The sequence below is a fragment of the Engystomops pustulosus genome, chromosome 7 (assembly GCF_040894005.1).
Source record: "Engystomops pustulosus chromosome 7, aEngPut4.maternal, whole genome shotgun sequence".
Lineage (NCBI taxonomy): Eukaryota > Metazoa > Chordata > Amphibia > Anura > Leptodactylidae > Engystomops > Engystomops pustulosus.
Window position 1 is genome coordinate 155973154 of NC_092417.1, and position 18469 is coordinate 155991622.

At 43.0% G+C, this 18469-nt stretch overlaps 1 protein-coding gene across 1 annotated transcript; it reads right to left on the bottom strand.

Annotated features, from left to right (window-relative positions):
- Positions 1–602: 602 nt before the first annotated feature.
- Positions 603–18462, bottom strand: MTA2 (metastasis associated 1 family member 2). The gene is made up of 18 exons (XM_072118477.1): positions 18330–18462; positions 8997–9064; positions 8823–8916; positions 7671–7788; positions 6905–6968; positions 6713–6830; positions 5685–5787; positions 5501–5600; positions 4757–4945; positions 4590–4664; positions 4026–4084; positions 3849–3946; positions 3623–3762; positions 3101–3329; positions 2926–3015; positions 2718–2842; positions 2055–2209; positions 603–1208 (listed from the first exon to the last, which is right to left on the bottom strand). The coding sequence occupies exons 1-18, from the start codon at positions 18355–18357 to the stop codon at positions 1040–1042; spliced, it is 2022 nt and encodes a 673-aa protein (XP_071974578.1). The 5' UTR covers positions 18358–18462; the 3' UTR covers positions 603–1039.
- Positions 18463–18469: the final 7 nt, after the last annotated feature.

Genomic DNA, 18469 nt, shown 5'->3' on the forward strand with positions numbered 1-18469 from the left:
TGCTATAGAATTTTAGGCAAAGGACATTTCTCCTGCACATCGGGCATACAGTAGTCCTTTAATAGCCCTCTCCTACAATGAGATATGACCTGATACAAGATCTACAACCATCACCTAACCTCTAAAGAGTTACTGAGACATTAATAAAACGGTTCTATATCACGAAAATCCTGCGTGGGCCAAAACTACAATCTTCTTGAATCCATTCTAATCTCTAAAAAGGTCTCTGATCCATGGGGGTGCTTGTCCCCCTCCCCTAATCCTGTAAGACGCCCACTTGACTCACTTCTATAATACAGTCAGATTTGTACTTTTACCTCCTTCCTTATATGTGAATGGAGCAGTCATAAGCGTAATACGCCGCCATTCACACAGCGATCATGTCCTTAAGATAATCATCAATAAGGTACTCAGCTCCTACCTATTCAATCAGGACCCCCCCCCCCACCCCATTATTATAGAAAGCATTTGTTCTAAAGTTAATGGGAAAAAAACCCAAACCTGTTTCCAAAACAATTCAGTAACGCATTAGTTCCATCCTACATAAACCACACATACAAAAACAAACAATCTTCCTGACAAGCAGGGTTTTTTTTTTCCTTTTTTTTTTTCCTTATTTTACTGATGGACCTCAAAATTATTTCATTGTACAAAAAAAAGCAAAAAAAAAACTAAACAAAATAACAAAAATATCATCGGGGCGACACAAGCTGAGAGCATCAGAGCTCCCAACAATGAGGCAAGGAAAGTTATATGAAGAAAAATATATATTAAAATAAAAAGGAAATTGGTAGAGTGAAAGGGTGGAACGCGAAAGAGCAAAAACGATGGCCCTGTCGCTGCGGGGTTTGAGGCGGGGGCGGGGGGGGGGGGGTGTATTGGTATTTGGGAGCTGGGTTTTAGAATGGGAGGTCTTTGATCCGGGTCCTTCTGTCCTCAAGTGCATTTGCCAACGAGAGAAGCACCGAGCGAGAGCAGTACTGACTAGGGAGGTCAAAGGGGACAGAAACTTTTCTACACATGGTCACTTTTTAGTCCCTTAGTCTTCCAAAACGATGGGTTCACTTGTACTGGCAGGATGGGGTGTAGTGAGGGAGGGCAGGAGCCCGGATGGTCGTGGGGGCAGTGGTAGCTTTAGCTTCAGGGGTTGATGGGGACGTCGGGCAGCTCGGCGCATCTCCATGTGCGATAAGGATTTTCTTAAGCATCTGCATTGGAGACAAAGACCAAGCATTAGACATTGAATAGTAACGACACAAAATGACCCAAAATCAAATACAAATCAATACCAAAACAATGATTCCATTTAAAACTAAGGTTCGGCAATATAGATTTGGGACCTACAATGGTCCTAGAAAAAAAAAAAAAAGTGCAGATCTTCACGCATCAAAACAGCAAATTAATGAACAATAATACGCACTGCATGTAGATTTACATGCACACGAAATCTGACTCGTCTAAGCTCTAAAGATTTTTATTTGAATATGTCCCCTGTGATTTGTAAAGTAATATGGATTTGGATGGCGCTATATAAAAATTATTTGAGACTTGCTGTATGCTGTACTATATGAAAACAGCACAACACAGATCCCCTATACATTGGGGCAGATTTAGGAGGTGTCGGAAGGTAAGACAGTGCAGAGTTAGACCGGACAGTCTTATGCTACATAAGATTCATCTAAGTGTCTGGATGATAAATCTGTACTAGTATAAGAGTCTAGTCCAACTTTGCACCTCCTATTAGCTTATTTTACGCCAGATAAGTAGGGCAAAATTCTGTCAGGTCTGCATTATATTTTGGCCTTTTTTGGGGTTTGAAGCCACACCCCTTTCCATGGGCCAAGCCCCTTTGTCAAACTAGTCATTGGAGTGCAAGAAAACTGTCCTTTCTAAAACCCTTTATAAATGTGGTGCACACAGTTTTTAGGGCAAATTACGATAAAATTCTGTTGTGGACCGATAAATCTCCCCCATTATATTCTACTGTGAAAAGACGATGCCTGAAGTCCGCCACGTCCATATATATAACATTATTTGCATCAGTCTTTAGTCACCTTGTGTCTTTAGTAGCCACAAAAACGACAGGATTGGGAGCATCAGCAAGATTGAGTTTCTGCCTCTTGACATTGGGTTGATTACTAGAACGGACACCCGACGAGAAGGAGCGGCCATTGGCAGAGAATGGAGGAACTACCCCCACACCCGATACCTAAAAGGGGGAGGCAACAGAGAAAATAAATTTAACGTGAAGTAAAATTACGCAGAACCTGGATTACTATATAGTGCAAGATATCTTATACTGCATAACGTATAGTGTTATGGGGCTTCAGTTTCATAAAGCTTTTTAAAAGGGGATTGTCCAGAGGTTAAAAAACATGGATACTTTCTCTTAACTGCGGTGATGCAGTTTCTGGAAACAGGGTTATTGAAAAACAAGGCTGCTTGTTTCCAGACACAGCACCACAACTGACCATGGTGTGTGCAGGTATTGCAGCTAAGCTGTATACAAATTAATTGAGCTTGGTTGCAATACCAAACACTACCCATGGACAGGTGTGGTGCGGTTTTGGGAAGAACGTAGTCAAGCTTTACAACCCCTTTAGAGAGTCGTCAAATCAAGACCACTCATGTTCATTTACCCTAGTAGGGCCTTTGGAAATCACATGGTCACCCCCTTCTGTAGAACACTCATTAGTAACTAGTTACCCTACACATACCGGTTCAAATGCCCTCTTGGCGGGTAGTACACCAAGACCGCTGACTCTACTCTGACTCAGTTGGTTACGGTTTATTGGAGTTTTTGTTCCACGAGGAGTCTTCGGTTTCAGAGGTGCTTGGGCAGCTGGGAGAATAAATTAAGTTTAGTCCAACATGAACAACTTTTAAAGGTCGTAAAAGAAATGCGCAAAACAAGCCGCTTCTTACCAAGCTCCTTTACGATGGCAGCCAAGGGGGGACGCACCAGAGGTGTAATTTTCAGAGGAGTTTTAGATGCTTTTGGTAGTCGAATGGAACCTGGCAGGAAACATTACCACGGTGAGTTGATTTGTAGACTATAGGGAGAGAATAAAGTGCACGACTTGTGCCCGGTATGACTCACATTCGGCTTTAATGGAATTTGAGTTGATCGGAGCGTAGGGTCGGCGTGCGGCTCGCCTGGGCTGCAAGATATCTCTGCACATACGACGTGCGATGCGGGTTAATTTGGTCGTCTGCAAGAGGAACGTCTGACGGTTCTTTGCCAATAGCTTAGCACGGTTTGCGCTGGTGGTATATGGAGACAGGCTCTGAGCTTCAGGTCGGGAGAGATGGGTGCGAGGGTGGGCCTCCTAACACCAAAGGGAAAAGAGAAAATATACTATTACATCGTACGAGGAAGCAATAATACATCCTCTATACATGAAGTTCCAGTGTTAACGCAATGGTCCATGAGTCCCTTGTGGTCAGACACCAATACTCTTTCTAGAGTATTAAAGTTTAGTAACTAATGTTTTAAAGTACCTAAAGTTTAGTCAGAGAAATCCTCCTAAACCTGTAAGAGGTTCATGTACTTTACACTTCATAAAAAATGTCCTTATTGAACTCCAGACTTAAAATGTGTAAAGAACGCCAAGTAACCTACCCCTATATTGCGAGTTGCACCTTCAAGCTGTGTTGGAGTTTTAAGGCCTCCATACTTTTTCCAATAAATCCAGCAAGACGCACAAAGTCGACACTGCATGTTGGGAGGACCCCACGCATACCACTGTGCCGACACTGTGGCTGTAATAAACAAAAAATATATATGTACGTAATGGGAAAAGGCAAAGGATAAAGCATAATAATAAGCACAGAACAGATGAGCTTACTGTGGCAGCTTTCACAGGTTAGACCTTTCTGGAATCCAGCTCCATTCAGTCCAGGCTTGGCTCCAACAGAAATAATCTGATTGGGGTTGGGTTTGGTGCTAAATAGGAAAAAGTGAGTTGTTGGAAAAATATATATCCAAGTCAATTACATAGAAAAAAAGGAGGTGCTGTACTCACTAGGTTGGGATGTAGACCTGTTTAAGTTTGCTGTCTGCTTCAGCCGCCTTCAGACGTTTCTGGCGAAAAAAAAAATAAAAAAGATGAAACGAAAGAGTTTTGATCCTCCCAAAAACCGTCTGAGAGTGATCCATAGAGAATGGGAGGGGGGGGGGGGGGGGGGGGAGATCCATGCAAACACACCTGGGGTGATAACCCTGCAGACTGCATGACTTTTGAAGATGGCTCTAGGTGGACAGTCACCATAGGCTTGTCTACATTGTTCTCCCCAACAATTTGGCATTTAGGATATAGTCTATACCATTGGTGGCAAACCTATGGCACGCGTGCCCGAGGTGGCACTAAGAGCCCTCACTTTTGTCACCCAAACCCTCACTACAGCATAGAGTTCACTAGACATTGCTCATGGCCGCCTCCTGCAGTCCCACAGCACACCAGACACCAATACAATTGAAGGCTGTGACAAGGCAGGGAGCAATTTAGTCATTGCTTACATTGCCGAATTGACACTGATAAAAACGTGGCAAACCAAATAACTGAGAGGCTCCTTCTTCCACAACTTACCTGCTGGATGTACCGGTCCGTAGTTTTCCACATATAATAAAACTGAACAATGCTAGCCAAAGACTTCCAAGGAAGCTTAAGGAGAAAAAGAAAAGAGGGACAGGGGTTTAGTTTCTGTATTTAGGAGACGAGTAGTGCAGAGCAGCTCAAAGCATTCACTGACTTACAAAGTCTTGCCGAATGTCATTAAAATCCTTCCCATATTTCTCCAATGCTTCCTCAAATAACATGGCTTCTGATGCCGACCACTCTTCCATTTCATCCCGGCACAGGACAGGACCTCCTTGAGGGACAAGAGTGGACATGGCACGAGCAAGATCATAACCGTTCCTCTGTAGTGTATCCATGGCATGAAACTAGGAAAGAAGCAGGAGACATCAATGCAAACCTATTCGCTCATTTGTGAAAATAAAATATTCCTAACAGATGTTATAACATCAAGGAAACAAATCTGTCTAGGGTCACTGAATGCTGCAGTAATCTCATCTTCATGAAGTCACCATCTACTTTGCCTTTCCAGGGTGTCAAACTTTCATGCTGTTCTCTAGTATCCAAGCCCAGATAATCATCATTTTGCTGCACTTGTGTACAATGTCAAGACCTAAACTCCAGGTCTTAAAGGACATTTATCATCAGTTGGACTGATGGTAGATGTCCAGCAAGACAAGCTCGTTTCTTTAAAGGTGCATACAATGAAATCAGTTTTAATGGTTTTAGCAGCAAATCTGCTGTTTCTTTCTGCACTTAAAACGGTTGCGATTCGTGTATAAAGAAACAGCATGTCATGCCGGACATCTACCATTAGCCCAACCAATGGTAGAGGTCTTTTAAAGTTGTAGTGTGCAAGCCATGGAACATTACATACGTCCTTTCCCTGTTAAGGCTTAAAAAGGAAGGAACTTTGCCCTTACCAGTGTGATATCCCGGGAAGCGGCGGCAGCGCTCATATGTAAGCTCGGCTGTCTTATGGAGCTGCTGCAGTCCAGTGCTCTCGCAAATGTGCCAACAGCTCTACAAAGATATATAGAAAAGTGAGATTATGATGGCCGCATTCTGCTTAACAGAGGGGGGAAAAAAATATCTGAAAAGGTTTACCTGGCAACCACAAGAAATTGGTCAATTTGCCTGTCCGTCAGAGGATTCTCTGGATCCCACACTTTCATCTCCATTTTTTGTTGGTTTCGATTATCGGATTCGCCTGGAAAATAATAGTTTTCAGGGCCAAATTTCTATGCTGTTGTCAAAGCTGATCCAATAGCTGTGCAATTTTGCAGTCTTAGCCCTCATGCACACAATGTCATTGCCTGTGTGTTATCCGTTGATTCAATGGCTTATGTTATCCGGTGATTTCTATTGGCTTATACACAGGGCTGTGATTTCCATGGTCGTGTGTGTGAGCAGACTGCCTGGGCTGCAAAACACAGAACAGGTCCTATTGCGGTCTGCGTTTGTGGCTTGGATAGTCTAACTCCTTAATGACTTTGTGTGACACTATTTTGCTCCATAGCTTTAAACATTGATAACTTTATATTTCCATTTAGAGTGGTATGAAGCATGGTTTTCATCATAACAAATTGTACTTTCCAGATTCAGTTAAGTCTTCACTTATAAGACGTTACATATAATGTGTCCAATAACTTTTTCATAGTTTAGTGTACAGATCTCGGTAAGGCGTCATTGTCTGTAGTACATGAGGACATTTTTTATTTCTACCATTTTGGAGACTGTACAAGCTTTTGATCACTTGTTATTCAATTTTTTTTTATGTTTTGCAAATAGTATTTCGGACATTTGGGGCTCAACACCGCTAACAACCGCTTTTATATTTTGCTAGATCGACCATTTTGGGATGGAGCAATACCCAACTTGTTTATGATTTCATTTACCTATATTTATATTAGTTCTAAGCAATTTGAACTTAAGGTTTTTATAAAAAATTTTTTCGGGAGCCTAAACAAGAGACCGTAGATTTGTTGTTTTCAGCCTGTGAAATTCACGTAGGCTTATATACGTGAAGGATCGCTTCAGTTGCAACAATATTGCTGCACCCAGGTAAAACAGTATAAAATGATGTACAAAACTACAGACCTTATAAATAAATCACAAGTCACTCCAGCACTCACCTTCTGCTAACTGGTCTGGAATTTCTGCCTGATACTTGGAACCGACCCGTATCTCCCCCTGATCGGCCAGCAGAGTCTTTTGTACTGGGTCAAATACCAGCGAGTAGAAGAAGCAATCCTAAAACCACAAGCAGGGTAAGTACTGATACAACCTTGGAAGGTAAAAGGGGTAAAGACACAATAGGAACTTACCTCCTTTTCCAAATACTGGCTCAGTATGTCAGTTTCGTTTAACAGAGTCACACTACATTTACCCCTGCAGGAGATAATATATTACATCAGACTCAGAGCAAAATGGAAATATAAAAACTTAGTGATCAGTGGGTGACAAAATGTCAAGACTGGCACAATCTATAATTTACAACAGCTTCAGGCGCAAATTAGCTCCAAAACTGTGCGAGTGGCCCTGTTCCCTTTTACAGAAAGATGCATGTAAAGTGCAAGTGTATATAAGACTGTTGCTCCTGAGAGAGTTTGGTCCAAACAAATACGCACCTTACGCTAACCTAGAACTGATGTGAGCCTGGCTCCGCGATTCTAAAGTAGGTCCAGGCAAATCTCTAAGAACAGACACTTGCAGCGAGTTTGTCAGACCAAACTATCTGGTCAGCAACAGGCTGAAAACTGCGCAGACGAGGATGTCGGACGAGGGTGCTCAGCTACGAGGAGCTGCGCGCCGAAGATTGTGGGTAGGAGGGGTAAAGTGGCTACTGGGGCGTGGAGTAGCCGAGCCGTGTAGCCACAGCTGCGGCTACTCCACGCCCCAGTAGCCGCATAACAAAATTAGCATAAAGCTATAATATAAGTTCACAAAACAGTGCGGGGATGTGAGGATTATCCCTTAAAAGGGCTATCCTCACGTCCTATTGATCCACCTACCACCCGATCTACCTTTATAGGTAGATTCATGGTGGTAGGTTCCCTTTAAGTAGGTGCTGCGCCTTTACGATGTACATACCTGATGTGTGTCGCAGGCAGAGATTCAAACTGGCGGGACAGAAAGAGCTCGCGGTGCTTCAACTGGTGCCTCTGAGGTTCAGCCACCGTTGGCTGCTTGGACTCCTCCTCGAATTCCCCTGCAATAGTAAACGGCACTCATCAGTGATCAGCGATACTAGATATACTGCCAAGGCACTGCCACCACACAAATTTTACAGCAAATGGTAAACTTAAACAACTATTCATTCAGCTACAGCCTCAAATTCATCCATATAACTAAAACCACACGTAGATAAATAACATCCAACAAAACAAAATATCATCAAACCATCGGTCACAAATAAAACAAAAAAAAAAAAAAAACTGGCCGGGGATAAATGGAAAGGATTTGATTGCAACAGATACACAGGGGGTCTGTGCATCTGTTTATCGAGGTCAGATCCCGCTTCCAGGACAAAGAGGACATCAACTTGTGTACAAGTGTACATAAGATTCTGTGCAGATATTTATGCAATGTACCTCGACAGGGGTGTCTCTTGTCAATCCACTTTCAATAAAAAAGTGATCACCTGTCCTAAGGATTTGATCAATTCTTAAAGGGGTTGTCCACTTGCAGAAAATAAATTGATGTAGACCTTTTTATTATACAAAATACTTTCTGTATCAATTACTCATGGCGTCATAGATCTCCGGTTCTTGGCCTTCTACAGATAGCTTCAACGTCTACTCCCAGTAGATAGAGAAATCAATCGCTGGCCATGTGATGTCACACAGGTGCACGGCTCACTATATCACAGAGTAATCAGAGAGCTGTGTGTTATATCGAGCCGTGCATCTGTGTGACATCACATGGCCATTTCTCCGTCCATCTCTAAACAATGAAGCTTCCTGTAGATGGACAGCAAGCAGAGATCTACAAAACAATGGGGAATTGATATTCAAAGTGTATTGGAAAAGTGTAGAACTTTTCATTAAACAAATAATACAAGTTAGCTGAACGGGAGCAACCCCTTTAAAAACCTTAAACCTCTTATATTATAGAGCAAGAAAGAATCATTGAATAATAACTTGGTCACTCACATCTAGAATCTGGAGTTCTATTATTGCCCTGAAAAGTCAACATTTCACCGTAAAATAGAAGCATCTTGAAAAAGTATACAACTAAACTTACTTGCATTGCTGTCCGCTAAACTGTTCAGACTGCTGGAGATATCTCTGCGCCGGAACAGGCAGACCACCTTGGCTTCTACGTTACCGTTCGCAGTCTGGAGACGGAGACAACACAGTTTAAGCATGTGCTGACCGAAAAATGACTATATTAAAACATCCATCAAAGTGCCGTTACCTTGTTCAGTTCCTCTATTCTGCGGATCAGGTACGGGTTACTGGACGAGTTTTCAAAATATACATAATCTGCAAAAAAACGTATAAGAAGTTTAATTTATTATGCAATGTCTTATATGGTTGGGTTATTGAAGGGAACCCATCACCACATTTTCACATAGACAGCTAGTGACAGGTTCCCCTAGAGTTCTATTAACTAAAACCCTCCTTTTAGCTAAAAATAGTTTCCCTTACATCCCCATTATCAACTTTACGTTATATTCCCTGGCAGAGGGGGCGTATCCTGCTCATCCAGCCCCTCCCATCTACTCCTCCGCATGTCCCATCCTTTTTCTCAGCATGTCATGTGACCAGAGTGACATCATCTACGGTCCTGGTACATCTGCAACATCTACCCCATGTATGTATCTGATCACATGATGTCACAGCAGCCTCCATGGATTTCTACCCCTCCCACCATTCAGGGTGTGGTCACAGTGGTGTGTTCTAGGTAGGTTTAAGCGCAGTGAAAATGCATGTGTTTTTGCATATTTTCCATGTGTTTGGCGGGTTGGAATCTTTTTCATTTCTAAAAGTGTAAGCAGCTGTATTAACATTTTCACAGCTGCTTACACTTATAGAAATGAAAAAAAAAAAAGGCATTCAAACGCATGGTAAACACCAAAATTGCACCAAGAATGCTCCGTGTGACCGCACGGGTAAAGATTTTTAATAATATTTTTCAATGAAGACTTTATTTTAGGTGGGCTCATTTGCATGGCAGGTTTTTTTTAAACAGTGAGTGAATGTAGACTATTACAAGTTGGGAACAAGTGGCTTATCAGAAGAGGTCTGCCTGGTGGGACCCCCACAAAACTTCCCATCTGAAGGAAGCAGTGGTCGCGCCTCATTCAACACTGAGTATTCAGATATAGCAGAATGCTATACATTGCCCTATAGAGAGGAACACGGGACTAGGAATAGACATGCGACTCGTGGATCTACGGGGAAAGTTTGCATTCACATCGATCAACATCTATGTCAGGGATTCAAACACATGCAAATGCACTGCAAACAAGTAATCCCTCACTAGTCAGGGGAGAGGTCATACACTGAGCAGCACGCTAATCTCACAGCAGATAGAGGGTTAATTAAAGAGGATCTGTCCTGCTGAAATAAGCTGATGTAACACCGCGTATACAGCAAACAGGTCGCCATAAGAAACGCAGTCGTACACAAGAGGAGACCAAGAACATCATGACCTCAATATTAAAAGACATCTGCCACCAGGATGAAGGATTGTAAACCAAGAACACAAACATACTGATGTGTGCTCCCTCTGGCAAGATCTGCTTATAGTTTCCTATGCGCTGGGTTTTAAAAAAAAAATAATAAGGCTTTTAAAATTATGCAAATGAGCCTGAGGATAAGTTTCATGTCTTGTAAAGCATTTTTCTCTTGAAAACAATGGCATAAGAAGCTTGAAGAATGGATCCTGCGGGAGGGGGCGCACACCAGTATGTCAGTGTGCTTGGTTTACAATCCTGGTGGTAGATGTCCTTTAAGATAAAAGGTACCGATACCAATAAGAACATGGCTTGTAGGACGAGACCAAGTATTGGAAAACTAGGAGTAGTAAAAGGTAATATATAGTAATAATCCTTAGATATTTAGCAGCCAGCTTAAAGGGGTATTCTCGTCTGGGCACTCACATTCAGTTTCACTAATCTGCCATATATAAACATTTCTTCAATTGGATGTTATTAAAAAAAATGTTCCTGTGTGAAGATAATTTTTCAAAAATGTAGTGATTTGGTCCCTTAGAAACGAGATTGCTTCCTCGGATACGACCACGTCACACTCTGGCAGCAGTGGCCAGACTTACGCTATAGAGTCCTGCCGGACCACCAGGATTCGGCAATCATTACCACAGGACAGCTGTGGGACATGCAGTAACTCCCAGACATTTGATATACAAAACCTTTTTGTTTCTTTGTACAATCCCTCCAGCAGAGGTGGCCGTATCCGAGGAAGCCATCTCGTTTCTAAGGGACAAAATTACTACATTTATGAGAAATTATCTTCACACAGGAACATTTTTTTTAATAACATCTAATTGAAGAAATGTTTATATATGGCAGATTTATCAAACTGAATGTGAGTGCCCAGACGAGAATACCCCTTTAAGGTTAATAAGTCTGGTGGTTGTTCTCTCTCCTATGCGACACCCTAGACGCCATGTTCTTATTCAGATTGGCATCTTTCGTCTTACACGGAGCTGCTAAATAATTCATCGGGGCTTTGTGTTTCCAAAACGGCAGCACCTCTACACCTCAGCCTTTAATCCAGATCACACAACCAACTCAAAAGTTTTTCCCTGGAGGCTCTATAACTTGTGTGTGGTTATTGGGTACAGTTTAAGGTTGTGACTGAGCATCAAAAAAAAAAAAAAAAAAATTATATATATATACTCCAGAAGTAGTGATTTGTGCTGCCCTTGGTATATGGCTTTACACAGCGGCGTAGTAGAAGCTCTAGTAGCCGTAGTCTATAGCCAGGGCTGTCATGTCTCAGCCTCCTCCCGGCCCTGGAGGCTTCTGCTGCTGAACCTCCAGCTCTTTGAGGAGCGTCCTTCCTAAGATGGATGTCAGCCGCACTGGGACACGTGCCAAGAAGAGCCCAATAAACAGACAATAGTAAGACACCGAGGGCTACATGCAGGGAGACAACCAGCGGCGTCTACAACATGCGCCAGTCTGTGCTCCGCCATAATACACAGGGGAAACTTTTAGTACAAAACTAATATTTGACAGTGACTAACTATAAAAGTTGGAAGTCTTTATTAGGCAGGAGAGAAGTACCTAAATCCCCAACCCCGATAGTACCTAAAACCCAGCTCGGCTCGCATTCCAGTGTAACCCCCGAAATATTACCCACAATATCCGCTTAGCCACAGTCTCCCTATGGATCCTTAGCATTTGTTAAACAGAGAATGGTACAGGCAGCAGACAGCTCTGTTCTGACTGTAGTGGCTGAACTGAGTCACATCAGCAAGTTAGGGCATAACTTTTCTTTGTGGGAAAACCCCTTTAAGCTGCAAAGTGCCCAGACCCCCATATATTGCAAAAATTGCCAAGCGCTGCGATGACAGATCCCCGTCAGCTCCAGAGATTAATGGAGCAGAACAATCATACGCGGCCGTCTGATCAATTAATCTGAGTTTTCACGGTCTGCAGGGGTCTCAGCACCGAGACCCCAATGATCAGCAAGTTCCCGTGGATAGGGCCCAACTTTTTTTTTAGTGGGAAAAGCCCATTAAAATGAAAGATGATCTGCAGTACCCTGCACTGACCACTACACAAAGAATGAGCAGTCTGCCTCCTGTTACTCCATAGAAGCTGCTCTGTGGAGTGTGGGGCCACCCATCTGCTATTGAGGACCTATTCTATGGATACATTATCAACATTTTAAGGGCAGGAAAAACTCCTTTAATATCGCGTGTCTCGCTGTGTTGCTAGACCTGGCAGCATGTCTGGGCTTCTTTCTGTGCTGTGTGTAAGGCCTGGTTCCTAGTCATGTTTCCTTACAAGGGGGATTTTCTTCTCCCAGTTTTGGTTCTTTAGCACCTTGAATCAAGCTGCTGGTACCATATTAAAGATAAGAATCTCATCTTTTTAGACCCCATTATGGTTCTTTGATTTACAGAACTGGTCATACAATTAAAAATAGGTGAAAACTAGATCTTTATATGCAGCTTGCATTTCCTGTGTCATTAAAGGGGTTTTCCCATGAAAGAAAATTATCACATTTCTATCCCCTAGTGATGTTAACACGATAAAGATCATTTTAACCCCTTACTTCACTATTTTACTCAATGTTATTGCTGTTTTAGCTCCCATCACTCTCTAGACTGCTCCGTGTTAAATCCCAGGGTGTTGGCAGGGACTCTCTAAGCAGACACATTACTGTATTATCCATCTGTTTCTGTGGGGGCGACAATGTGGTTACATTATCAGGGTTTATATGCACTTTCATCCGGCTTCTGACATTGTACTAACACACTGACACATAGAAAGAGTAGACAGATGAGAGATGCAGGAGATGATAGACCATTACACTGTGAGCTCTGCTACATCTCACAGACATGTGCCTGCCTCCCCCTTCCCCCAGATCACTTATCTCCTTGCAGTTTGTAGTTTGCTGCTTCTCTTTGCTCACCATGTGCTGACAGAATGTAATCAGTCAGAGTCTCTGAGCTCCGGGCAGGGGTCGTGGCTGCAGACAGTAATCTCACAAAAAAAATCCATGATGGCGCCTGAACCCAATTGAGAAGTTACTTGGTCGTGTCTAGGGAAAACTGAAATTGTGTACAGCCGGTCTGATAGAGACAGGTTGGAATTATATCTGTAAAATGCTGCATTTTTGTTGATAACAGTGAATTAGAGAATGTGTTATTTTGCTATCCTGAGTACATATTAGAAACTTGTCTTCATGGGAATAGCCCTTTTGCGGTCTGTATCTCTGGTTCTGTAACTCTGAACCACAAGCCTGATGTGATCTGAAAGATGAGATTCTTTAATATCACACAAAAAGAATATTTCTAGGTGCAATAGAACAGAAGACAGGGGTCTTTGAAGTACACAACCACTACATTACTTTTATACTATTGACAAACAAAACATTAACACTATTGACACTAAACATTCTGTCCGCCCAAAAAAGTACGATGGAAAGACATTGCACATTCAGGGGGAAGGGCGTGATAGATCCCACTTTATAGGCATACGGTGGGGTACATTGGTATTATAAGTGGAAAGGACATATAGGAATCCTCCTGGCATGTCCTTACAACATATGGCATATGGTGTAAACCCAGCCTAAGCATGCCAAACTGTATCCCCCCCATCGTATCTATTGCATCCCCAGTAGACGTGGCGCGCACACACAGAGGAATAGCTGCAGGATTTACACAGAAGTGATTTTGCAGCAGCAAAATAACTACAGAAATCAGTTGATGTACCATAAAAAAAAAAAAAAAAAAAAAATAAAATAAAAAACCACAATGTTAAAACCAGGTCTGCACAAGGGTTTGGTCCTTAAAGGGTTAACGTGTATGTTTAGTGATTGGGTGTGGTAGCAAAACCTAAATGTGTTATTGTATTGTGTACAAGATTTCACCCTCTACATTGCAAAAAAAAAAAGTAAAGAACCGGCAAGCTGCAGGTTTCAGCACAAATCTGGGGAAATGTAGTGGATTTGCAACTTTTTACTTCGGTTCTATCACTGCTCCTCCTAACAGCACCGGCGATGTTGTGTAGACCGTGCAACGCTGGGGCTGAAGAGTTGGAGATGTGATTAAATGGACCGACTCCACAGACATAATAAATTCTAAAAAATTCTAAATTTCCTTTAGAATGTCTGCTCTACTCCTGACCTAAGGACAAGCAACATTTATTGGTCCGGGGGCCACGTTGTCATAATTATCAACTTTAAGGGGCTGCACCAGCAACCACCAGCCTAGATGCACCAGCAACCACAATACAGCACAAAATGCCACCCCAGAAATTAAATGCAACAGAATGGCAATAACTACCACCCTGCAACAGAATACTGTATTCATAGCCAAAAATAATACTAGTGGAGAGCCCCAGAGCATAAAACCAATACTGAGACCCCAGAGTAAAAAAGAAAAATTCTCCTCCCTGCAGCTTCTTCTCCCCGTATGTGCCGCTCTGCTGTGTGTCCTGTACTGGTTGTATGCAGCGGCATCAGAAGCTGGATGAGAACTTTGCCAGGAGCAGAGGACGACCCAGGAACAGTACAGTGAAGCTGACAAGTACCTGCCTCTCCTGGGACCTCTCTGCTCCGGGTCCTGACTTACATGCTTGCATGTGGCCGGTTGGCATGGTTTGTACTTCCCTAAACCCCTTTTAGTTCAGATGAATGTGGCTGCAATTTATGTACTTCCTAGTAGTGAACTTCACGGCTGCAGGTTCAGAGGAATAAGGCGCTGGGAAGGAAATGCCTGCATTTATATCAGCACTGCTAGAGCGACCAGGAAAACAGGATTGTTTAGTATGTGACCATTTTGGTGAAGCTGGAGGTTTGGCTTACTGACTCCACATTTTTGGTGAATGCAACATTAACACTGAGCCTCTGTAATCCAAGTGGCTGCCGGAGACTGGAGCAGCCATCCTGGACCAGAGGCAAGGACCAAAATAAGTTCTTTCCCAGTTTCGCACCACCTGGAGTCAGTAATAAAATGTATGTACACAGACAACCCCTTTAACACTGATACCCCACTCTAACCCAAGTGGGTATAATGCTGTGTAGGTTGTAGAGGACTTTGACACAGACCTAATCGCACCAAAACTCTGCAAGTATAAACTATTCTAAATGCAATGAAATGCAGTGAAAACCAATTTTCTGCAGATTTAGAGGATCATCTTTTTTCCTCAGTATTCTTTATTGATCACCGTTGCTTGGGATGAGTGATCAATATGAGAAGAGCTGATCATCTCTTTTAAGAGACTGCAGTGACCATCAGGGGAGCCAGATGTCAGACCCCCTCCCCCTCCTATTTGATATTGACCAACCATCCTAATTCTAATCGATAAATCCTACTGAAAATGTATAGGGCATCATTAACTTTCAACTCTTGGTAGCAGGCAGGGCCCTCAAGTCCTATTGTTTCATCAAACCAAATTATTGCTATATATACACATAGCTTAATTACTCATGTCATGGTGCTGTACATTCAATAAGGGGTTCACATCCATTAATTTTCCAGGAAAATGTCCCGGGCGCCAGGGTAAGTGTTTTTTTACGCATTTGTAAATATGTTCCTGTATCATTTAATGCATGTTTTTGCGGCCCTTTTGTCAGTATGTTGCGTTTTTGCCTTTGTGTCGTCTTTTTGAAGAGCAGACAAACTTCTAATTGAGTTTTGTGACACATTTCCCCATATCTTTTTATGTGTTTTTTAAGGGCCGATCACAGGGTGCGCCTTATGGTTGCATTTTCATTGTGTTTTAAAATGCATTAGAACAGCTGAGATGAGGCGATTTGCCTAATTACATTACTATTAACATTTGCGTTCACAAAACAGTGTAAACGCGATGTTAACACAGGTGTTAATGTTAACAAAACACAAACTTATTGTTAACGCATGCGTTAACGCATTTACACTGCATTTTTTTTAAACGCAAATGTTAACAGTAACGTAATTAGGCAAATCACCTCATGTCAGCTGTTATAATGAGTTTCAAAACGCAATAAAAACGCGCCCACAGTCCAGTCATTGGATGAAGCAGGTCCCCAAGACCTTCCAGAACATCTGATTGGGTGTAGGGACAGAAACTACAAGTACCCAAGTGACTGGGTAAAGTATCTTTATTTCTTGACCCATGTAAAACCCCTTTAACACTATAAATTGAAGTACAAAAGCCACAAGATTACAGTGCACTACAGTGCATACTCAACCAGAATATGGAAAAGTCTACTGACAGAAAACAGCAGCCAAACCCAGAGTGAACTCTCTGCAAAATTTCACAGCTCTGTTTGATCTTAAAGAGAACCTTTCATGGCAACCTGGGACACAAAACCAACCACAGGTCCTTGCAGCACAGGCACAAAGAAGCTGGAGAACTGATCGTGAGAGGAGGTACCAGTGCGGTATCTTCAGAGGCAAGTATAAAAGTTCTCTATTTTTATAAATTTAATTTTTCTCCATGTACAGCCAAACAGGTCGATTTGTGACCCTAAAAAGCACAAGCAAACCTGTAGTTAGTTTAGTGTTCTAACTCAACCTTGCAGGTCCTCCTTATAGGAAATCTACCATCAAAATCCATCAGGATAAACCAGGGACATTACTCATAGATCCAGGCACCGTGACTGTGGTAATGTAATATTTGTTATCCATGGCCTCCTCCTTTCTAAAATCAACTTTTACAATTGCGCTGATGAACCAGTATACTAGAGCCCCTCTGTGCTGTAGCTTCACATGCTGTTAGGTGGTCTCACACTGCCCCTCCCACTAACAGCAGGCAGTGGGAGAAGTGCTAAGGGGAGAGGGGGACCATGTAATAGCCTGTGAAGCTGCAGCACTAAGTGACACTGGCAAGGAGCCATTCTGGTTCATTAGCACAAGTATCAAAGTTGAGTTTAGAACAAAGGAGGACATTGATAAATATAAGAACCTTGCCTGGTACCTGGATCTATGGCCAATGGTTTTCCTTTTATTTCTTAGCCCATGACATGTCCCCGTAACACAAGAAAAAAAAAAACTGAAGTAAAAAAAGACAAAATTAATATCATAGATGTGGGAAGGGAACTTAATCTATAGATTCCACCCAAAAAAAAAAGTCAGCCACCAAGTCCACTGTGAACATTGCCCAAAATGTCACAGGGTGTATTTAAGGGGATCCCTAAAAACCAAGGTGTAAAATAAATAGAGAACAACTTCTGATTCTGAGGAGGAGAGTGCGGAGTCAGTTACATGTAGTTACTTTGTGCTGTAGCTAGGACTAGGTCTGTAGGTGTATGAACCCTGTGTACACACAAGGAGGAGGAGGACGACGACTAGGTGTGTGTATATATATATATGTGTAGGAATCCTCTGGTATGTAGGTTTAAGTGTGTGTGTGTACCCTCTACACACAAGGATGAGTGGGACTAGGTGTGTAGGTATGCAAGTGTGAGTGTGTATATATGTGTATGAATCCTCTGCTATGTAGGTGTGTGTGTATGAACCCTCAAGGAGGAGGGGGACAAGGTGTGTAGGTATGTAGGTGTGAGTGTGCATATGTGTATGAATCCTCTGATATGTAGGTATGTATGAACCCTCTGTACACACAAGGAGGAGGGGGACAAGATGTGTAGGTGTGTGTGTGTATGAACCCTCGGTACACACAAGGAGGAGGGGGACTAGGTGTGTAGGTGTGTGTGTGTATATATGTGTATGATTCCTCTGCTATGTAGGTATGTATGAACCCTCTGTACACACAGGGAGGAGAGGGATTAGTATGGAGGTGAATGGTCACACCTAGAGCAAGCCAGGCAATGAAAGGGTAAACACTTCCTCGGTTATAAGACCCCCTTAGTGCTGCAGCCCCTCTTCCTGTCCCTGCACCCTTTCCTCCCCGGAGCCTGTGCTGTAGGTGCAGATACAGCCTCACAGTGAGGGTATGAGGCGCCCCCTGCAGGCCGGGCAGGATACACAGCGGCGCAGGCGGTGACTACACCGCGGCCTCCTCCTCCATCCCTCAGGACAGGAGCGCGCCCTCCTCCCCGTACACCCGGGGCCATACACACGGGCCGCCCGCATCCCCATACACGGCCACAAGCCGGTACTCACCGCCCACCCGGTACATATTCGCCGCCATCTTTCGCTCTCCCGCGCACAATAACTCCGGGCGCCGAGTGTGTTTCCGGTGCCCGTGAGGGGGGCAGAGAAGAAAAGGGGGATACTTCCGGTAAGAAGATGAAGAAGAGGGG